General features: G+C 43.9%; 1 protein-coding gene across 2 annotated transcripts in view; it reads left to right on the top strand.

Annotated features, from left to right (window-relative positions):
* The window catches only part of MAP2K1 (mitogen-activated protein kinase kinase 1), a 62,877-nt gene that overhangs the window by 29,163 nt on the left and 10,981 nt on the right, over positions 1–22,733 (top strand). For both annotated transcript variants that reach the window (XM_080929950.1, XM_080929951.1), the window contains exons 2-5: positions 7,584–7,794; positions 9,460–9,606; positions 15,563–15,640; positions 16,234–16,285. In XM_080929950.1, the coding sequence (XP_080786076.1) occupies positions 7,584–7,794; positions 9,460–9,606; positions 15,563–15,640; positions 16,234–16,285 (488 nt within the window). The remainder of the gene's footprint in view (positions 1–7,583; positions 7,795–9,459; positions 9,607–15,562; positions 15,641–16,233; positions 16,286–22,733) is intronic.

Here is a 22,733-nt window from a genome sequence, read left to right as displayed (position 1 = left end):
ATTCTAGGCAAACCTGGGCTACATAGAACCCCCCCCCCCCCGCTCCAACCCAACCAGACAAATCCAAAGCTGGGGGCTGGACAGATAGATGGCTGGGCAGTTTCAGAGCAATGGCAGCTTGATTTCCAGCACCAACATGACTTTGCCCATCATCTGCAACTGTAGTTACACAGGAGATCCAGTGCCTTCTCTGGCCTCTGCAGGTACTGCACACATGGTGCACAGACACATATGCAGGCAAAACATCCATTAAAAACAAAAAAATAAATAAAAAACAAAACCTAAACCTTTCTTCCTCCTCCTCCTCCTTCTTAACCACCCCGTCTCTCTGTCTCTCTCTTCAAGAACTCCTGTAGCCTACACTGTTCTCAAACTTACTAAGTAGCTAATGTTAGTTTTGAACTCTTAATCCTTCTGCCTAGGGATTATCGGCACATGAACCACTAACCATGCCTGGCTTGCTTTCTAAGGGTTCTTTACTCAGATTTTCTAAAGCAGTAGTCAGTCTGTGCTAAAGAAGCAGGCAGCCCCACCTTCCACAGAGCCAGGCTCATGTGCTTGTCTGAGGAAGATCTGTATTCATCGGGGTTTCCATCTGGGCTGTAGTTAGTCTCTTTTTGCTTTTACCATCCTGGACCCTCCTGACTACCCTTTTAGCCTTGTGGCCTCCGCTATTTTTACTGCTCCTGCTTCTACCAGTGAGCCTTGTTTCAGTGATGTTCTTCCCCCACACCCCTAGAGTATGTCAGCCTGGGAGTTCCTCATCACGATTTACCTCTGGGAGTAAGTCACTAATAGGAAAGTACCTGGTATCAGGGATGAGCCAGGGACATTTTGTCTGAAGGACAGGAACTCTTAATCATGGTTTGGAGGAAAAATCAAAATTTGATGTTCCATTCATAGAAGGGTTCCATAACTGTTCCTGGTCTCAAGTGAATTAACAGGTCTGCCATGCTCTAGTATGTGAGACACCCGTCTTTGCATCTAAATTTTACTTTTTTTTTTTTTAATCAGATTGCGTGTCTTTTTGCTGTCCATCTTTTGATGCCCCCCCATCCCCTAACACTTTTAATTCCTTTCTGTACCAGTGTAGAAGATTGAGCACGTAGGAGTTATTTCCTTGGTTTTACTTTTATCCACCCAGGTAGAGTTAGAAGGGCTCTTACTGCATTCAAGCACCAGCATGACAGCACCCTCTGACTCAGGATGCTGTTCAGTATTTGGATCAGCCTGTGTGTGGAGTGGGTGGTTCCCTCATTGCAGGGTGTGTGTGTGTGTCTTAGTGTGATTGTCTGAAAAAATATTGTGGGAAGGTAATTTGTATGATTACAGAACCCTGCTGGATTCCCTGGGGTAAATTTTTGTCATCTTTGTTTAGGAGGATAGGAATATGGCTCTTTGTTATTTCTTTTTAATTAAATGGGTTTCCTTGACTTTTGTAAAGATTTGTTTATTGGCTTGGAAGTTACCTGATTGCCAAGGAAGATAAATATTTGTTCTAACTCTGATATTCTTTCTTTTCTTTTTCTTTAGGTTTTTCAAGTTAGGGTTTCTTTGTATAGCCCTGGATGTCCTTGAATTGCTTTGTAGTCCAGGCTGAGTGAACTTCTCAGAGACTCACCTGCCCTCTGCCTGCCAAGTGCTGGGGGTCTTCGGCCCTTCCCCTTAAGACCCTTGGCCTTATTCTGCACGTTCTTTGCTTGCTGTCATATTGACACACTTTGAGCTCAGAGATAGGCAAATAGCTTTCCCTTCCCTCTTTTCTTCCTCCCTATATACTTTTTAAAAAAAAATTTTTTATGGGTATGGAAACTGAGAGCCAGAGAGGTAATTTGTCTATGATCTTAAAGATAGAGAGTAGTGGAGGTTGTAGAAGGGGTCTCTTTCACTTTCTTCTTCTTCCCTGCTTCCTGCAGCAATAGCATTTCTACTTGCCAAATACCATGGGCTGGGGACTCCAGCTCCCTGGGTTCTCTAGAGAGATGTCCCCTGTGTGGAAACTCTTTCCAGCACAGTGATCGGTTGTTTCCCTCTGCCCCCTCTTTAGACCACTCTTTAGCAAAGACAGCCAGCCACCTATAAAGCTGGCTGTGCTGGCGCGCACATGTTGTTTTGTCTGGCAGCTTGAGGACCACACACAGTTCTTTTGTGTAGGGAAAGTCTAAGTCCACATCTTATAATCCATTGACCAGCTTCTAAGTTCAGTAGCTAACAGAGAGAAGCTTGAGGGGTCTTAAAAGTTGTGTGTCTGACATGGTCATGCTTGTCTGTAATTCCAGAACTAGGGAGGTGTAGGTAGGAAGATTAGGAATTGAAGGCCAGCCTTGGCCACCACAAAATGAATTCAGGGCCAACCTGAGCTACCTGAGATTCTGTCTCAAAAAATACTAAAATAAGCTGACTGTAGAGGCACATGCCTTTAACCCCAGCACTTGTGATGAATTTCAGGACAGCCTGGTCTATATAATAAGTTCCAGAGGTTCCAGGATAGCTAGGGCTACAAGTGAGACCCTGTCTTGGGTGGGTGGGGGCTTTTAAAAAATATTTATTTATTTTATTTATATGAGTACACTGTAGCTGTCTTCAGAGATGGTTGTGAGCCACCATGTGGTTGCTGGGATTTGAACTCATGACCTCTGGAAGAGCAGTCAGTGCTCTTAACTACTGAGCCATCTCTGCAGCCCAGGTTGCAGGGCTTTAAAAAGAAAAAGAGTTCTGGGAGCTGGGAGACCTGCCACCTTGTCCTCTATAAGCTTCAATTTCCTGTTCTGTAAAATGAATCCATTCAATGTCTTTAAGGTTTCTCTTTCACTGCTTAATTTAAACTGTTAAACTACAATCAAAAGACCCCAGTGTGGCAATGTAATTATAATTAGGCTTAGCAGGTCTTGGAGGGAGAGGGAAGAGCCAGCTGGTCATACCCAGAGGATCATTCTTTCATTGTGTTTCTGATGTTTCCAGACTCTAAGTGACAACCCTTGTTTTTCTGTATATTGCCATTTCAAACCCATAATCTTCTTGTATCTCCACGAACTTATGTTTACTGTTAGACAGCTATGGTGCAGAATTCACATTTTACTGTGCTGTTTTTGCACTTGAGAGAGTTTGAGTGGATCACAGCTGGTGTTTGGAGAGGAGGGCTGTGTGTGTGTGTGTGAGAGAGAGAGAGAGAGAGACAGACAGACAGACAGACAGACAGACTGATTGACTACCGAGACAGACTGTTGGAGTTCTAGTTTTTTTAAATTTCCATTGTCATTTTTGCCTATTTTAGTTAAAAACAATGGTTCCAAATGAGGCAGGCTCTTGTCCTCTGAGCTTTATGGATTTGTGGTGTGGATCAGCAGCGAGGACCTCTCTTCTCATTTCCTTTGCTTGAAGCATTTCACCTTGAGAGTGGAAAACAAGGCTTGTGGCTGGCTTCCCTGTGCAAGAGGAAGTGACCCTGAATAACAACATCTTATTGATTGGTTTCTTTCCAGTGAGCAGTAGAAGCCAAGTTGCTGCCAGGTTCTTCATTTCACCTCAGATCTACTGGTTTGCCTTTCATTCTCTGGAAAGACTTAATGTTGAAAGTGCTTTAAGAATTTTTAAAGGGAAAACAGGACACAGGTCTTGCGGTTGCTGCCTTGGCTTCTCCTGCTCCCATGCTCCTGCATTGATTGCTTTACCATTATTTAGAAGTGGGTTAGAATTTCAGGACTTCTTATGAGCTTGCTGTTTTACTCTGTCTTGGTGATGGTAAGCATGAATGTTTACAATGTATAGAAGATATATCTGAGACCTGGCAAGGATAGGTGGTTTGACCAGAGTCCCACTTGTTAATCAAGTGCTAGTGGGTCATTAGGTTAACAATACTCACTTACCCACCCCCAGGGAACTCAAGTGTACCTGATCATCAAAACTCATGGCCAATCCTGAGGGTTTAATGGGGGGGGGGGGGGTCTAGGACTTTGGAAAGCACAAATCAGCAGTCATTTCCTTAGCTGGTGAGGAGGGGATTCAACCCTCGGCATGGATGTAAGAAAGGAGGGAAGGCAGGAACACATGGACCTGGTTTCTTCTGGAAAATGCTAGATTAACTTGTACCTACCCATATTCTCTTCCCCCAGTGGAAATCACTCTGTAGATCAGGCTGGCCTTGAACTCAGAGAGCCACCTGCTTCTGCTTCCCGAGTGCTGGGATTAAGGGTGTGCACCACCACAGCCCACCATCTCCTTCCTTTTAAATCCATTTTGGGAGTAGAACTCTGGTCCCCATCTTGTGTGCCAAGTGCTTTTACTCACCGAACCATCTCTTTGGTCCTCTTCTTTTTCTGTTAGAGTGTCACTGTATAGCCCAGGCTAGCCTGAGACTTGTGGCAATCCTTCCTCTGTCTCTTGAGTGTTAGGATTATCGGCATCTGCCATCACAGTTGTAGTTTGTTTCTGAAGAGCTAGGCAGGTGATGAGTCAGCATCCTCTTTCTCACTTTGGGGAGCAAGTTTTTACTGGCATGATCTAGTACAGAGACAGAGTTGCTTATCTTCTGTGGGGCAGATAGGTTGTTGCATATGCAGGAGTAATGCACTTGTATCTGAGACAAAGTTGTCTTCTTTAAAATATGGAACTTTTGGAACAGGTATTATGTTAAGTTTTGAGTCTTGACTTTGCTGCTCACTTACGGCTTTGTGGCCTTGGCCCATTTACTCCACCTGCCCATTCTTGCATTTGCTCTAGTGATGTTTGATCATTACCAGTGGTAGAGGTGTTAACAGATGACGTCATAGATGTAAAGTGTATAGCACAGTGCTAGGAAAAGATCGTGTTTCCTCACAGCTGTCGTCATGCATGGTGTGTGTGTGTGTGTGTGTGTGTGTGTGTGTGTGTGTGTTGGGGATTTCTGTTCTATGGCCTTTATGCAGTCCAGTCTGTCCTGGATCTCAGGATTCTCCTGTCTCATACCGGGATTATAGTACGCATCTTATCTCCTGCCAAATTTATGTGATGATCAAGCTCATGGCCTTGTATGTGAGGAAATCACTATTGGCTGTTCTACATCCTTAGTCCTAGTCCATTTATCTCTGACAGTAGCTTTTGGATACTGAATTTATATGCCTCCCTAAGACTTCCAGGTAGCTATAATGTCATCTAAGTTTGGGGGAAGGTTTTTGACATGTGTTTCTAAATATGGCTATGGATCTTTTTGTGAAGAGACTTGAGAGGGAGGAAACCAGAGGGCATGTGCATCCCTAACCTGTTACACAGTCTTACATGTCAGGGTTTCATAACTGAGGGACTAGGGCACTGTGAAACTTAATAAATATTTTAGCAGAATGACAATATTGACCAGCTGCCTCAGCCTCCTCATCTACCTTATCAAAAGGCTGTTGGGTGGCTTACGTGGAAATGTATTTTATCATACTTGAGGCTGGATGTTCAAGATTAGGGTGTCAACACAGTACAGTTCTGGGGAAGGCCCTTCCCTGGTTTGACAGCAGCTGCCTTCTCTGTGTGTCCTTGTGTGGTCTTTTACTGTGTGTACTGGGAGCAAGAGGGCCACTAAGCCTTCTTGAATAGTATCTAACCCTTTAGTCTTAATTCTCTTTGGAAAGGCCTGTTCCATACATATCTGTGTATGAATGTGGAAACGTGTGCACAGTTTAGGCATGGCACCATCCTTTCCCCAGAGTTACTCAAGTGAGGTGTGCCAGTGACATCTTCTGGCATCCCCTGCCCTGTGTTGGACCAGCCTGTATGCTAGAGCCATGAGGTCTCTGTCTCTTTCATCTTGGCCTTTGGAGAGGATACCAACAAAAGAATAAAGGTTTGTGTTCTGCCTTGATTGGCATGTCTGGGGGGCAGCAGCACTCTGGTGTATAATAAGTCCTGTTTTGTCACTTGTTTAGACAGGAGAGTGAAATCAGATGAAACACAGTGGATGCTCTCTTTACCAATTCACAAGATTACTTAACAGGCTTCACTGAACTCCTTCAGTGCTCTGTGTGAAGCACTGTGATGTCCATGGCCTGCCATATGTTTGGCTGGTGACTGCTTCCTGCCATGCTCACTTGATTTCTGAGATAGCTGGTTCCCAAGCTCCATTTTGCAGTTTTTGTGTGATAACTCAGTTGTTATCACACATCAGATAGACTGATGAAATGCAGCTGTAAATGAAATGCTTTTCTGTTTGTCTTTCTGTAGAGACTAGGTAAAAGCTGATGAAATACTTGGTAAAACCGAGTTGCTGTCACATGACAGGAGCAGTAAGACTGGGGAATGAGGAAGTTTTGAATTTGTAGACTGGACATGTGTCTGCATTTTCATTTTATCTCATGGAATTAGGACTTGGAAATCATAAACAATATTTGGTATTCTGGTTCATATAAGAACTTTTTTCCAGCTCTCTGGTGATAGAAGCAGGAGGATCTCTGTGAGTTCATGGCTAGCCTGGTCTACATAGCAAATTCCAGGATAACCAAGACAACAGATACCCTGTTTTGTTTGTGTTTTTAAAAGATTTTTATTCTGAGGGCCTTACTTTGCATTAACGAATGAGTTGGGGCAGAGTAAATGGCTCAGTGGGGAACAGTATTTACCACATAAATCTGAGGACTGAGCTTGGGTCCCCAAGAACCAACACAAAGCTGGATTCATTAGTACATGTCTGTGATCCCAGGGATTCTGCAGTGGAGTGAGGAGGGGAAGCAGGAGGAGCTCTTGAAGCTTGTGGGCCAGCTTGTCTGTCCTGTGCAGCTAGAGAGTGACTCTGCCTTAAACAAGGTAGAAGGTGAGAGCCAACACCTGAGATTGCCTTCTGACCTCCTTCACAGACATCCTATACTCTTGAAGAGTGAGTAAAAGGATGCAGACATGTGTACTTTGCAAAAGTAAAAAAAAAAATAGGTGTATCTTTTATGGATTGGGATCTAATTGATTGTTCTGCTTCCTAGACCGTATGCTAGAACAGAAGGTTTCCACTGCTGTGTTCCAGTTAAAAGTGGGTTTGGTTACAGTGAGAAGGTTTAGTGAGTTTTATTTTGTGTATTGTGTAAGTTTAATTAAAGCTTGTTTTTGAGGTAGGGTCTTATGTAGCCCAAGCTAGCCTAAGCTAGCCTAAGGTCACAGTCATCCTGCTTTGGCTTCCTGAGTGCTGAGGTTATAGGTGGTCACCACACCTGTCTCTAGTGAAGCTTTTAAGAATTACATGTATTTCTGTGTGTCTGTGTTTTCGTGTACATGATGCCCAAAGGTGTCAGGTCCTTGGAAGCCGGAGGAACACCCAAGTTCTCTAGGAGAGCAGCAAGTGCAACTACTCTTACCATCAGAACCATCTCTTAGGTGGCTTGTTTTTACGTTTACTAGATTCCTTGGTTCCTCTTGTAGAGCTTGAATATATTGAGAGAAATCCAGGGTCCTCGTTTTTTCAAATGAGGAAGTTTCATTGTGAGAAATAAAGCAGGGTTGATAGTGAAGCCCTAGGGATGACTGAAATGGGTAGAATCCTGGTGAGTAGAACTTTTGACGTTAATGCTTTCTGGGTCCCTTGTGGGCTTGGCCCCAGAGTGGAAGGCTACAGAATTTCTCTCTGTTCTGCTGGGCAGGACCAACCTGGAGGCCTTGCAGAAGAAGCTGGAGGAGCTGGAGCTGGATGAGCAGCAGCGGAAGCGCCTCGAGGCCTTTCTGACACAGAAGCAGAAGGTGGGAGAACTCAAGGATGACGACTTTGAGAAGATCAGTGAGCTGGGGGCTGGCAATGGCGGAGTGGTGTTCAAGGTCTCCCACAAACCATCTGGCCTGGTTATGGCTAGAAAGGTAAACAGCTAATTATCAGTTGGGAGTTTGAATGGGTGAAAGAAAGGGTGGGTTTTACTTTTTTGTGAAGTTAGATTGTAAGCTTGCTGTCTGTCAGACTGTGAGAAATAAATACTAAGTTCTGCTAGTGATAGTCAGCATCCCTAGTCTGGGGGATAACAGTGGTGACCCTTATTCAGCTTACTGTGCTATAGGTAGGACACCACATACATACATACATTTGTCAAGAACAAAAAGGAGCTGCTTTTTTACTCCCAGTTCTAGTGATTGATGTTCAGGCCAGAGTTTCATGGCTTCAGTCTTGACCCAATTCCTTTCCTGTTCACCACTGATTGTCTCATAATGCAGCTGCCCTTATGTAGATAGGGGCATATATGTATGATGTATATGTAGAGAGGCTATGTTTTTCCATGTTTTTCAGCTCACCAGGTTCTTTCTTCTCCCCATGTTTGTTTGTGCTGTTCCTTCTAGCTTTCCCAGTAGCATCCATTTAGGGGACTCACCTCTTCTTTATTTCCCATCAGCTGTTCCAACTCATCAATTGTCATGTCATATTATGGCTTGACCTTATTAAATAACATTAAATGTGTCTGTCACTTGTCTGTTGGTTAGAACAAAGGGCAGTATTGAAACACATTAGGCAACAGCTGAGATTTTGGCTGAGTCAATCCTATCAGGTTTCTGAAGTCAAGAAGGAACCCATGGAGTGATTAGGGTTACCCTACCTCAGTTTTGCATGCCTTTATACACCACAGCCCAATTGAACAGTGTCCAGAAGGCCACATTTCCCTTATCCTAGAAACCTGGCTTTAAAAGTGGCCTGTTTGGGGCTGGGAAGATGGCTTTAGTGGGTAAAAGTATATAAGTATGCTATACTAGTCTGAGTACTAACCACCAGATCCTACATAATAGCTTGATTTATAGGATGAGTCTCTGGAATCCCAGCATTTCCATAGTGTGATAGGAACTTTTGGTCCAACTAGCCTGGCATATGCCACAGGAAAACAGAGTCCACGGGCTGGAGAGATGGATCAGTGGTTAAAAGCAGTCACTGCTTTTACAGAGGATCTGGGTTGGGACCCTGCGCGTGTGCGTACGCATATGCACACACACACCCCTAGGCATACATACATACACATAAATATGAAAACAAATAAAATCAAAACAAAGAGACTCTGTCTCTAACAGGGAGAGGGTGAGGACAGACACCTAAGGTTGTCATCTGACTTCCATGTGTGTATCATTGCACGAGAGTACCTATATCCACACACATGCCTCCACACACATACATATACTTTACACACCCACACAAAGGTAAATTAATAATAATAGTAACTTTAAATTTTTCTTAGTTTTCCTAGTGTAATGGTTCATGGCTATAGTAAGTGTTTGAGAGAAAGATGCAATAAGATTGTGTGTTCCCTGATTCAGCTACAAAGTGAGCTAACTGGGCAATATGGTAAGGTCCTTTTCCAGAGCTGGAATGTGGCTTAGTAGTAGAGTACTTGTATAGCATGTGCAATGTTCTGTGTTCAGTCAACAGCACCTTAAAAAGAAAAAACAGAAAGCTGTTTCTCTTCTTATCTTTAGGAACTTAAATCATTGGAGAGAGATGTTCTCTTTAATTCCACTTCTTAAAAGCTTTCCCTTACGTCTCTCCTTCAGCTAATTCACTTGGAGATCAAGCCCGCCATCCGCAACCAGATCATCCGGGAGCTGCAGGTGCTGCACGAGTGCAACTCGCCATACATCGTGGGCTTCTATGGGGCTTTCTACAGCGACGGCGAGATCAGCATCTGCATGGAGCACATGGTGAGCAGCCATCTGTCAGCCGGGTGGCAGTGGCTGGGAACAGGCTGGCGGTGGGCTTTTCTCCAGTTCATTTCCTGGTTTTCTCCTATTTTGATGGCCATAAGATTTTGATGTGGTTCAAGTCTGGTTAATACAGTTTAAGTTCACTCGGTGTCTCTGCCTTCAGAAGGTTTATAATATACTTTAAGGGCAGCCATGGGGTTTTTTGGGGGGCTAAAGAGAGTAAGATTTACAACCCCACCCCACCCCTGCCATACACTAGTAAAAGGTAAGAGCAAGTCAGTAAGTGGGTGCTTATGGGCCAATTCCATGTGTGGGAGCTAGTCTGCAGGCCCGTCCTTTTCTTCCCAGTGATGGTGGTCATTACAACAACATAAAACTGTTCATGCGCATGGGCATATATTATATCAAGTGTCATCCTAAATAAATTAATATTTTATTACATTTGCATAGTCTCCTTTAAAAGGACATTACATTTATTTATTGTGTGTGTGTGTGTGCGCGCGTGCATGCCATCAAGTGCATATGGAGGCTTACTTGCAGGAGTTGTTTTTTTTCCCTCTACCATTTGGTCCTAGGAATCAAATTCAGGTTGTGAAGTTTTGAAGCACTAAGCCATCTCACTAGTCGCACAGACCAATTTTCATCTCGCATAGTAAGGAAATTAATGCACAAGGAGACTTGATCTTTTACTTTGCACTTTGCATGCAGTTGTTAAGTCCTGTTTAGTCCAGTGCTTGTACTTGGTTGGCTCCACTGCATAAAGATGAACCTTTTCTAACCTTTAAGCTTAGGATTGCTAGCTTTGTAGTTGATAGGATGGCATGGGAACTTTGGGGATCAGTATGCTTTCTATATTTTTTTTCTTACATGAATATAAATAAGGCTGCCATCATGTTTGCCACCATGTTGTGTCCCTGTCGTCCTCCTCACCCCCATCTGCCCCTTTACTGTGCTGGGGATTGAATCCAGGACCTTGTGCATAGTAGGTAAATGCTTTACTCCTAATCTATATCCCAGCTCCACCACTGTCTCGAGAGTTCAAAATATTCCTGACGCCTTGGTACAGAGCAGATATTCAGTAAGTCTGTGTTCACTTAAAACCATTTGTCTTGGTTAGGCTTTTGTTGCTATGATAAATACCATGACCAAAAGCAACTTGGGGAGAAAAGAGTTTATTTCAACTTTTAACTCCCTGGTCACACTCCATTACTGAAAGAAGTCAGGGGAGGAGCTGATGCAGAGCATGGATGAATGCTGCTTATTGGCTTGCTCCTCAAGTCTTCTTCAGCATACTTTCTTACAGTACCTAGGACCACCAGCCAAGAGGTGGCACCACTCACAGTAATCTGGTCCCGCCTACTTCATCATTCAAGGAAATGAACTGCAGGCTTGCCCACAGGCCAATCTGGTGGGGTATTTTCTTAATTAAGGTTCCCGCTTATAAAATGCCTATAACTTGTGTCAACATGACATAAAAGTAGCCAGTGTACTATTTTATTGTGGCCTTGTGTAGACTTACTGATCTCTGAGTCTCAAGTTTCCTCATTTGTAAGGTGGCCATGATTTTGTTTTGTTGCTTTGCAGGTTAGAATGACAAGTATGAGTCAGTCGGTATGCCCTCCAATTCAGAGCATGCATTCTGCAAGTGCTAGTTCCTGCTTTATTCCCATGAGGCTGGCAATTCAGAGTCAGGGGAGTCAGCAAACTTGATGGCTCTTGTGCTTTCAGCTTGTTACAGTGGCTGATGTCTCCTGTTCCCATTTCCTCTGACCTCTAGACCTAGACTGACTTTCAGAATGGTGCCTGGTCTGAATGGATGCCCCCTCCTCCACCTAAGGAGTCTATGCTGGTCACGCCCTGCCCCTTGCCCTAACACACGCACACACCATTGTTTTGAATATTTGTTTTTATGATCAGGAAGGGCCATATATACTGTTACAGGCATCAGTTATGGTGCCATTTAGAACTTGGATCCTGAAACCAACTTCTGCATGTCTAAAGGTTATAAAGAAGGTTCTTGTTCCTTTTTACTCCAATAAGAGTGAGACCATGTCTTTGGGAAGTACGGGAAATCTTTTGGGCTGACTGCAGCCCTGACCAGGGGTGCAAATTACTACTTGGGTCTTAGCTCCTGCCCCTTAGGACTTTTTAGATAGGGTCTCGTTACATAGTCCCTACTGGCTTGGAAGTTATGTAAACCAGGCCGGCCTTTAGTTCAGAGATCTACCTGGCTCTGTCTTCTGATTGCTGGGATTAAAGGCCATGCCACCAAGCCTGACAGGACTATTATCCTACTTTTCCACCTTCACCCCCCTCGGTCTCTCTATGTAGCCTTGGGTGGCTTGTAACTTACTATGTGAGCCAGGCTGGCTTTCAACTTGTAATGTTTTTTCCTGCCTCTGCCTGTTGCTTACTGGGATAACAGGTATGTGTCACTGTGCCTGATACCTTTGGGCCTTTGAGTTTCTTATACTCTTTGTTGATGTTTTTTTCCCCCCTCTTTTTAGTTTTAGCTCAAAAGAGAAGTTGAGTCAGTGCTGATAAGCCAGAAACAGGAAGCCAGAATAGCCTTCTGTCCACTTATATCTTGCTAAAGTAATAGAAGGTGGTGGCATAACCACTTATAATAACAACTAACTTTTAACTCTATTATCATTTGCCAAGTCCTTTTCACATTATGCAAATTATTAATCATGTCATCCTCATCTCATGAGATGGATTGTCAGCCCCCTCAGCTGGCGGGTTGAGATAAAGTCCTGGGAGATTTCATAATTGTCAAATCATATAGCCAATGGGTGCCATAGTCTAAACAGGTCTGCTTCCTTTGTTTTCATACTCTCTCCTCTCTGTGCAGGTGCTATATTTGTGGGATTCTGCTTCTCAACAGAGACATGATTGCTTTAGTTCTCTAGGGCCCCTCTGAGCCTACACCGTTTCCATGCTTTGGGGCACTTATAGGCAGTCTCATTTACATTAGTTAACCACCATGGGTCCAGCTTCATAAACACTTCTAATGCTAACTATGTGCCCTGAGAACTGGGATGATAGAGCTCTGCACAGGCTGCTGGCCGTGCTCTACACGATCAGTTTAGCTGTCAGAGCTCCTGAGCACCAGGCATGCCATTTCAAGCCCACTCTGCTGAAGCATCACAAGTTCTGTCCCTAGTTACCTGTTAGTTCCATGCACCCAAATGCCTACCCCTAATATGGGAGCCAAGAGGCTATTTGTGGGTCAGTGGGGCTGGTCTCCTGGAGGCTTGCTTCAGGGGCTAAGGTTAGGTCCCAAACATTGATAATGGGCCTAAAGGGCCTTGGTCAGGAATGGGGCTTGGAGGGAGAGAGTTAAGCCTTGGAAGCAGTAACAAGGCCTTCACTTCAGTTACTCTAATAAAGAATAGTATCTTTTCTTCCTTTCATTTTATTTTGTTTTTTTCTCTTTGTAACTCAGTGCTTTGTCCATGCTGGGTACCACTGAGCTACACACCCAGCCCTGGACCAGTGTTTTTATACTAGAGAAGAAGTGTCTTGAGGGTCTAGGCAGGACTCTGTATTGGGCTGTTGCTGGAAGTCTAAGTAGCCATAAGAGCTACAAGAGGTCTTCTTTCCCAGCCCTCAGGAATCCTTCTTAGTCTCTGACAGGCCCTCCTATATCAGAGACCCTTACGACAGAAACTGACTGCCATTTGCCTCCAGGGTGGAATCATGTGAAGAACTCTGCTCTGTGGTCACATCCTATGTCGTTACCATGCAATTCCAGCAGGTGATTAGATTCCTAGCACATAGAAAGCCGAAGGAGTTTTACACTGTACAGTAACCATCACCCCAGTTCTGCAACTGGCATCTCACCATATTTGCTTCATCAACTATTGTTCATCTATCTGGTTTTTGAGATGCATTTTAAAGTCTGTTTGTGTCAGCTGCACTGTCCATTTTCTGAAGCACTCAGCCCCCTAGGGATTCATCTTCCCTAGAAATAAGTCTGAATTTCAAGAGCCAATGAAGAAGGATGCTCTCTCACCAGAACAGAATGCTTTTGTCTGCAGAGAGGAGGGTTTCTGCTCAATTGGTAGCTGGGCAACCAGGGAGAAGGAAGGGAGTTGGGGTTTATGGTTTTGAGGCAGAAGTAAAAGCTTTGGAGCTATTATTTTCTCGAAGCATTTGTCTCTTCTATAGAAAATCATCACAAAGTACCATTGACTTAGTTAATAATTGGCTTCTAAAAATAAGCACCTTGTCAGCAGTGGTAGTCAGTGATCGCAAGGTCTTGGCAACAGTGAAGCAGAACTGGAGTGCTACAGGGTTGGTTGCAGGGGGTTGGGTAACCTCATCAGCTTGTACCTTTGCCATCTTGTGAGCTCATTGCTCTCCCTCTAGGCTTGTTACTCTGGAGGGTAAAGGGAGTTCTTGTGGCTTCTTTTGGATAGCTTTTCTTTTTTTCTTTTTGTTTGTTTTTAACTAGGAGAGTATGCACTGTACACTCAGAGCACTCCCTCTCTCCATCTGTCTCTTCTCTCTTTTTTCCTCCTTTCCTTACTCTGATCTTAAAACACCAGGAGCAGACAGATTTCTTCACTTCTGCCTCTGTCAAGTGTTGGTTTTCTAGATGGGAACTTAGCCACAGCTGGGCATGTCTAACCCAATCTCATCAGCCCCGCACGTCTTCACGGACCCATGGTAAAATAGAAATGCTTTCCTTACCAACCCCATCAGCTGGTTGCCCTTGGTGACTGCCATTTGAAAGGTGGTTCTGTTTGTTGCCTAATGGAGGAAGAAACATGATTGCCACCTGGTTAGCTTTCTGCCCTGTTTGAATCCAGTTTCACAGAGCAGCTTTGTTGCCTTGTTTTATATGGTTCTTTCTCAGCTAGGCCTAGCCATTCAAACTTTAAGAGCTGAACCATAATCAGAGGCAAACTAGAAGCAGCTTGTCAATTTTCTGTGTTTTTCCCATTGATGAAGGAAACTGAGATGCATGACTTTTGTAGGAGCCTGCTGACTTGGGGGCTCGGTTCCTGGGATATGCTATTGTCTTGATTTAGCCCAAAGGGACCTGTAGCACTGAAGGCAGCTGAATCACAGGGACCAGTTTGATGGCATGAGCTCAGCATGGTCATAGCCTGAATAAAGGTTTTTGGAAAGTAAGTGTATGTGTAAAGAGTGTTCTCCCTCTGACTCAGTACTTCCACTCTCTGGAGACTCTGCCATAGTGGAGTTCTAGGTCAAGGTCCAGAATTCTGTGCTCCACTTGGTTGGCTCACCCCACCAAGATGTGGTTGTGTTACAGTATTTATTATGATCAGAAGACATTTGTACTCAGTGGCATTCCTGTGCCGTTCACACGGTGCATGCACGAGAGTGTGTGTGTGTGTGTGTGTGTGTGTGTGTGTGTGTGTGTAGGACAAATGATAGCTTTTGTGAATTGTTTTTCTCTTTCCACTGTGGGTTCTGGGCACTGAACTCAGGGTGTCAGACTTGTGTGACCAGCACTTTACCCACTGAATCATAGTGTTGGCCCTAAATAGCTAATGTATCAAGTTTTTACTGTACTTTAAATGTTCTGGGTGCTTCATTTATATTAGTTTAGTCCTTATAACAGCCCATGATTATAGCAGTACCCTTATAATTATTCACAGCATTTCACAAGCTGCAGAACCTGTCTAGAGTCCACTAGATAGTAAGGGGCAGAATTAGTATTTAAACTTCTGACAGGTTGACTCTAGAGCCTGCACAGCCAGCACTATCTTATGCTCTCAGTGAAAAGGAAGGCTCTTTTCTTGACCACTCTATATACGTCATTTGTTTAAAGATGCTCACAGGCTTTTGCCTGGATGAAGCTGAAGGCTAATAATTTGTTAAGCAGATGTGTTGCATGTGAGACTTAATTTTTAAAAAATTTTAATAGTTAAGATCATAGAAACATTGTTACTAACTGGTCTGATATTCTTGTTCTTAGGATGGTGGGTCCTTGGATCAAGTTCTGAAGAAAGCTGGAAGAATTCCTGAGCAAATTTTAGGAAAAGTTAGCATTGCTGTGAGTATGTAGTAGTTTCTCTTCTAGAGTAACACATTTTAGGAAAAGTTAGCATTGCTGTATGTAGTGAAGAATTGAGAGAATATAGGTAAGAGAGGAAGGTAAGTCAATGAAGGAGTTTATTTCAAAAATAGTGTTTTCTTACTAGAAAATTTACCATGAAGGGTGACCTTGAACTTCTTTCTGCCCCTTCTGCTTCCCTAGCGCTGAGATGACAGGTATGCACCACCACACCAATTTCATGCTGTGCTGGGTCTTATTCACGCAGGGCAAGCACTTTGCCCTCTGAGCTAAATCTTTAGCCCTGACTTTATGTTAAAACCTGTGTCTGAAAAACAGGACGAGGTAACTTTGTTAGTAGCCAAACATAAAGGTCTTTAAAATTGGCAGTTTAGAAAAGAATCTTTCACAGGTGTTTTGAAAGCTTACATTAGCCACCCTTAGCTTAGGCTAACGGTAATGCTTTATAGGACGTGTGATGTGGCTGCTTACTAAGGCAGATATGTTTGTAGTGGAAATGTTTAAGAAGAGCCATTGTTTTTCTAAGCTAGTTCCATTTCAGTTTCCTTTCTTTTTACCTTCCTCTCTTCCAGGTGATAAAAGGCCTGACGTATCTTCGGGAGAAGCACAAGATTATGCACAGAGGTGAGAAAGGATTATCTGATGTTTCATTCTGAATTATAGCTAAAATCTGAAGGTTTTCACATCTATTTTAAATGTGTTTAGTTTTGTTTTGGAATTAAAGCCCTTTACTAAACTAGTCATAGTGATGCATGCCTTTAGTGTCAGCACTTGGAAGGCAGGGGCAGGTATATCTCTGTGCATTTGAGTCAGCCAGAGCAATATAGACTGATCCCTGTATAAAGCATTATATTACTAACATGTCCTTTTATGTAACCCTGGCTGACCTAGAACTGTGTAGACCAGGCTGGCCTTGAACTCACAGAGATCTGCCTGCCTCTGCCTCCTGGATGCTGGGATTAAAGGCGTGCACATCATGTATGTTTACTGCTGTATTCTTTGTTTTAAAAGAATTGTTTTTGTATGAATATGGGTACTGGTTGTAGCTGTCTTTAGGCACACTAGAAGAGGGCATTGGAATCCAGTGCAGATGGTTGTGAGCTACCATGTGGTTGCTGGGAAACTGAACTCAGGACCTCTGCAAGAGTAGTCAGTGCTCTTAACCACTGAGCCATCTCCAGCCTTGTTTGTTTTTGAGACAGGGTTTCTCTGTGCAGCCCTGGCTGCCCTGAAACTCGTCTTTTTGTAAGGCAATTTTTTGTCAGGCAGATTCTCTTTAGTGAGGGGAGTATGGACCTTACCAGCCACTTACACAGCAGGTTCCGGATGTACTTGATCCCAGGTAAAGCTGCACAGAAAGTCAGAGGACAACTTTCAAGTCAGTCCTGTCCTTAACACTTGCAGCTCCTTTGCCTGCTGAGCCATCTCTCCATCTCCCCGGCCTGAAGAATTTTAGTAGATGCCTTAATGCTTTCTTCTTTACAAGGTAGAGCAATGTGTGATCCAGTATTGTACATGTACAGTCTGGCCCCAGAAAGCAAGCTGGAGGTTTTTATTTGTTGTTGTTTTTCTTTTTTTTTTCTTTTCTTTTTTTTTTTTCTTTCTTTTTTCTTTCTTTCTTTTTTTTTTTTTTTTTTTTTTTTTTTTTTTGTGAGACAGGGTCTCAGTATGTAGCTCTGGCTGGCCTGGAAATTGTTTGCTTAAAATTCAGAGATTTGCCTGTCTCTGCCTCCCAAGTGCTGAGACTGAAGGTGTGCACTGTCACATCCACGCATAAGTTTTTAAGGGGGACACAGAGCTAAGTGCAAGTAGTGGTGGTGTGTGTATCCCTTGACTGCTGTCCTATTGATACACATTCTAGCTGAGCTCCTGAGGTCTAGGCTAGAAGTACATGAAAGTGGGGTTTTTCAGAGTTTTCAGTTCCTAGTCTCCTGTGAGTGCCAAGATTCTCCAGAACATCACAGGGTGCCAGCAAGAGCTTCCAACAAAAAGTTGTTAGCAAAATTCAGGATTTCAGCCTCTAAACTCTTCACTTGAGACTGTCATCCACCCATAAGCTGGATCTGAAGTGGCTCAGGTCTGGTTTGCCTTATTTTATAAGTGTTTCATAAGCTCTTGTATAATGTACTCATAGATGACTTTTGTCCCTTGTCAGGCACCATTCTGTCTATCAGGGTTTTTCTGACAGAATGTCAAGGTGGCCTCTGCTTCTCCCAGCCATCCCAGGCATCTGTTTGAGAATACCCTCTGCCTGTGTGTGCACAGGCATGTCTTTGCTCCTTGAGTTGTAGGAGGCTGCCTTCCTCCTGTCTCAGCTCTGGGTAAGCGCTTCAAGGGGACAATGGAGTACAAGGAGAGGAACCTTCTCTTGCCTCTGTCTAGCCTTTTAGCTGAGAAATTCAGTGGCCTGTTTTTTTGGTTAAAAATGTGAGTCTTATTCTCTCTGGAACTATCCTGTGGGCTAATCCCATAAGGATGACTTATGACTGCATATCTAGGCAGGACCAGATACTGGAAGAAGGAAGGTTTTCCTCCTTGGGAAGAGTCATTAAGGGTGAGGTATTTGAGGTAGCTTTGAAGTTGAAATCAAAATTGTACTTGTGATTGTGGCCTGGACAGGCTTTCTAGGTAGAGTGAGATTGACATATGGAGCCTGGAAACACTTGAGTCTTTCATACAGGAACTAAGTTTTCTAGAACAAAGGTACGGGTCAGGAACTAAAGTAAGAAGTGGTTCCTGTATTGGGAAGGAGGTTCCTGTGATTGAACCTGCTGGTCATGGAGAGCAGTGTCCTACCAACAACCCTAGAACCCTGGTTGCCAGTCTGTTAGAAGTAACATTCAGAGAGGAATCTCATGCCCAGAGAAACTGGTTTGAGATGAAAGTCTTACCTGGTTATTACTCTAGAGGTGATCTTATTAACTACTAGCAAAACAAGGGGGAAGACAGCTCTTAAGATCCAACACTGTGGAAAACGGTATAGTCATTCTCAGCTGGAAGCTAGAAACCATGTTAATTAGAGACATCTGTTGTGGTATTGTCTTCTGTACGGGAACAGCTGATTTCAAGTTTTCTGGAGGTAAATACTCACTGGCCCCACACAATACCTGCCCCAAGTGCCTGTCACCCAGTGATGGCTACAGCACTGAATCTCCTTGGAGTTGTTCCAAACTATGTCTTTCCCCAGCATCCTGTGTCTCCCCCCACCCCATAAAATCTCCAAAACAAACATTTAACATATAGTTCTAGACTCTTATGAGAAGGTAGTTCCTGCCCTCACAGAGGTTCTGGTCCAACTTGGAAGAAGCAAGACTGTAAAAGTTAGATTAAAGATTGATGGGTGAATTGACCCAAAGGGTTGGGATTTCCATTGAGACAGTGGGTTTCCTTTCACCCTGTCTGTAAAGGGCTAGGATTTTAGGAGCGTGATTGGCAGACAATGAGCTTCAGTTGGTTACTGGTTGCTCTCTGTATGGATCTAGACCAAGCAAGGACTGAATTCTGTCCTTAAATTGTTGTTGTCTCTTAAGTGTTTCTTTAAGGACTAGATCTCTTATCTCTAAACTGAGGAGGATTGGTAAGTGGCCTCTTGACCTCTGGTCTGGACTTTTTTATGATGCCTGACTTTGGTGGAGCCTATGTCCACATAGTGACATCACTAGTCATCATCCCCGCCCCAAACACCACTTAAGGCAAATAGATTTCCATGGGTCTGTCACCTTCTGCCTCTTATTTTCCTCCTCCTCCTACTGAGCAAATTAAGTTGAACATATCAAAATGGGTTTTTAGCCAATTTTCCTTAGTGTATGATTAGTATGCAAGTCCTAGTCTGGTCAACATAGAGCTGATTGGCTTTGAGGTAAGCCTGCTTTTCTTCTAAAGTAACAGGAATAGCACTTAATACAGGTGTCCTGTTGGGTTTTTGGTGTGTCTGTGTATGTCTCTCTGTGTTTTATTTGTTAACTTGACACAAGCTGGATTCATCTGGAAGGAGGGACTATTAAATGAGAAAATACCTCCATAAGATTGGCCTTTAGGTGGGAGACAGGGTTTTCCTGTGTGGTCCTGGCTGTCCTGGAACTCACTTTGTAGACCAGACTGACCTTGAACTCAGAGATTCCCCCGACTCTGCCTCCTGAATGTTGGGATTTTTGTCATGTAACTTCGTTGTGAATCCTCAGTTTCCATGTCAATGGAATGGGCCTGCTCTGCCAGATATTGCTTTAGAGTCATAGAAATGAGAAAAAAGGGAGTCAGGATTGGAGGGATTTCCTTTGCTGACCTCTTTTTCTTTTCTTCCTGGACCCTACTTACTGTGCTCATTGAATGTGACCTCTGTACATCCTGCTTTGGCTTTTCTTATATTCTGTTTCCAAAATATGTACTACTGCTCAGAATGGCATGTACGATAAGAAAGGAACCCTGGACTCTATTGTGTCAGTGATAGGATTTGTGTGCCCATTGCTGTCAGGCTGGGTGAACTGTGAGTTGGTGAGAGGATAGAACTTGAAAGCATTTTAAAACCTATTGTGTCTTGGATAGGAGAGAGTGAGCCCTTTAAATGTGTTTTGCTGGGCTTGGGCATGAAATCTTGAAAGTGGAGGGGATAAAAATAGTTGCTGGTTAGGACTGACAGGCTTTCCTCTGGGGCTCTGCCTGCTGCTTGTTAGCTATAACCAGGTGGAAGACACCTTGAAGGCCTCTTGCAGTCTGGAGGAGGTTAATGGGCTGGAGCTGAGGAAGCAGCAGCATGTGGTAACTAGAGTAGGTAGGGTTTCTCTCACACTTGGATTTCCAGGATTTCAGCCTGTCCCAAGGCAGATTGGTTCCCAGAAAGGCTCATTGCCACAGCCAACTAGAGCTTGCTGATAAGCCTCAAGGCAGGACTCCTGTGGTTTGTGTGAGCTCTGTAGTCAAGGCCCTGACTCTCGAGTTTGGCAAGAGTACTCCATTAGGAGTCTGGAATTCAAATCCCAAACTTCACTCTTAGGTTGCCCTGCTGTTATGACAGAGCTGTGGTTTTCATCTGCTCAGAGTTCCCAGTACCCTCACACTGCTTCTTCACGGAGCAAACACTCATTTGACAGATCTGGGCCTTTAGCTTTGGCTTGCCCAAACTGCTTGCCTGCCCCAGCTGTCCTCAGCTGTCCCAGCTACAGCCATTCTCTCTCAGGAAGTGGAACACAGAGAGAAACTAGGACCTTTCAGAGCACTCTAGGGAAAGTTGAGGTGGGAAAAAATTATATTTACAAGTAAAGGCTAGTTGAAGTCTTTAGGGTTCTAGGAGTTTTGTTTTGTTTATTTTTTTCTTTTAAATCTCTGCTGCTCAGTTCTGAGGTCTTGGGTAGCCAGAGGTAGCTCCATGAAAGCTATGAGTGGACTCATTTGAGTCAGCTCCTTTCTCCTTTCATTTCTCCATTTTAGGGTTGGTTCTTAATGCTCTAAGCATGCTGGGAAGGGAGTCAGTCATTTGAAACCTAAAGTTGCTATTTTTAAAAAATCTCCTTCGGAATTGGAAATGTAGCTCAGTTGGTAATGTTTGCCTACCATGCATGAAGCCCTGGATTTATCACCAGCACTGCTTAAACCTGGTGTGCTGGCCCACATCCTTAATCTAGGTATTTGGATGCAAGAGGATCAGCAGTTCAAGATCATCCTCAGCTAAATAGGAAGTTTGTAACCAGCCTGGATTCATGAGACCACCTCTTAAAAATAAATAACAACAAACACAATAGCTCGTTTGCCTTCAAAACAAATTTCAGTTCTCAATATCTAAGGTTCTGTTGCTTTTGGATACAGCCTTCATCATAAATGAGCCTGTCTGGCATTTATCCGTCTGTGTACCTCTGCTTGCTCCTCTCCAGGGCTCTTCCTTCTTCCTTCCATTTTCTCCTTCTACTCTCTTGGGCTTCCCAACCCACACCTGACTCTTGCCCTTCTCTTCCCCATTCCTTGATCAGTAAGTTACATCTTAGGGAGTACAGCTGAAGCGCCCCCCAACCCCCAGAAAAATAAAGGAGCCATAGAGTGAATTAATCCTCTGGAGGGCTTCGTTGCCTCTTTCAACCACCTGCCAGCCTTGCCAGCTAAGCAGCTGCCGTTAGGTGGGTGACACCAACTCTGTCTGAGCTATGGTGGTCATACCTGTGCACACTGTCTCTCTGGGATCACAGACTTGTAGATAATGACTGTACCCTGTTGATCATTGGGTAGTGCAAGAGTTCAATGTAGCATAAACAAATGGCCCCAAAGCACTTTATGTAGATCCCTTGTTTTAGCAGGTAGGAAATGTTTAGAAGCTAAACTTGCCATTATATGCTTTGAACCGTGGTTATTTTGGTGTCAAAAAAGAATACTTTATCCAGTTAGTTTTACATAAAACTAATTTTGTTTGTTTGTTTTGCTTTGCTAGATAAGTACTCTTTCACTGAGCTGAACCCTCTGCCCTACTCGCCCTACTCTTTGTTCTATTTTTTTTTTTTTTTTTTTTTTTTTGGAAGAAGATATTCCCCATTGCTAATGAGAATTGACCAGATGGGGCAGGAAAGGGAGTACTATTCTGTGTCCTATGGTTTCCTAGCATCTTGGGAGTCCAGTAGTTACCTCACACAGGATGCAGCTTGGCTTACCAGCACCTGACCCTGAAGGGTTGGGAGAGAACTAGCAGCTTAGGTAAGCTGTTGAGAAGTGCTGGGCCTCTCCTGTGACTCACACCTTTGAGGCTTCTGCTGGGACAGAGTGGGAGGAAGCTCAGGTAAATCCCATGTTGGGAAGGGGACTCAGAGGTACTAGACACCAGAGGGTGGGTAGAAAGGAAGACATTTCAATGCAGGGAACAGCAAAAGAGAGGTGAAGAGGCAGGACTTAATAACACACTGGAGTGGTTAGAGGCAGGCCATCCTGGATTAGAGCAAGGGAGATAAACACTGGAAAGTTTGCAAAGCCAGGAAAGGGGGCTTTGGTTGGACTGTGTTTCATAGCAAATGGGAGCCATAGCAGTCTCTGTATAGGGGCTATCCTGGTGGAGTTCTAGCTGTACAGGGTTGAGGGGAAAATCTGGGGGAGAGCAAGG

The sequence above is a fragment of the Micromys minutus genome (assembly GCF_963924665.1).
Source record: "Micromys minutus genome assembly, chromosome: 16".
Taxonomy (NCBI): Eukaryota; Metazoa; Chordata; class Mammalia; order Rodentia; family Muridae; genus Micromys; species Micromys minutus.
Note: the sequence above shows the minus strand (reverse complement) of the source record. Positions and strands in the feature narration are given on the sequence as shown.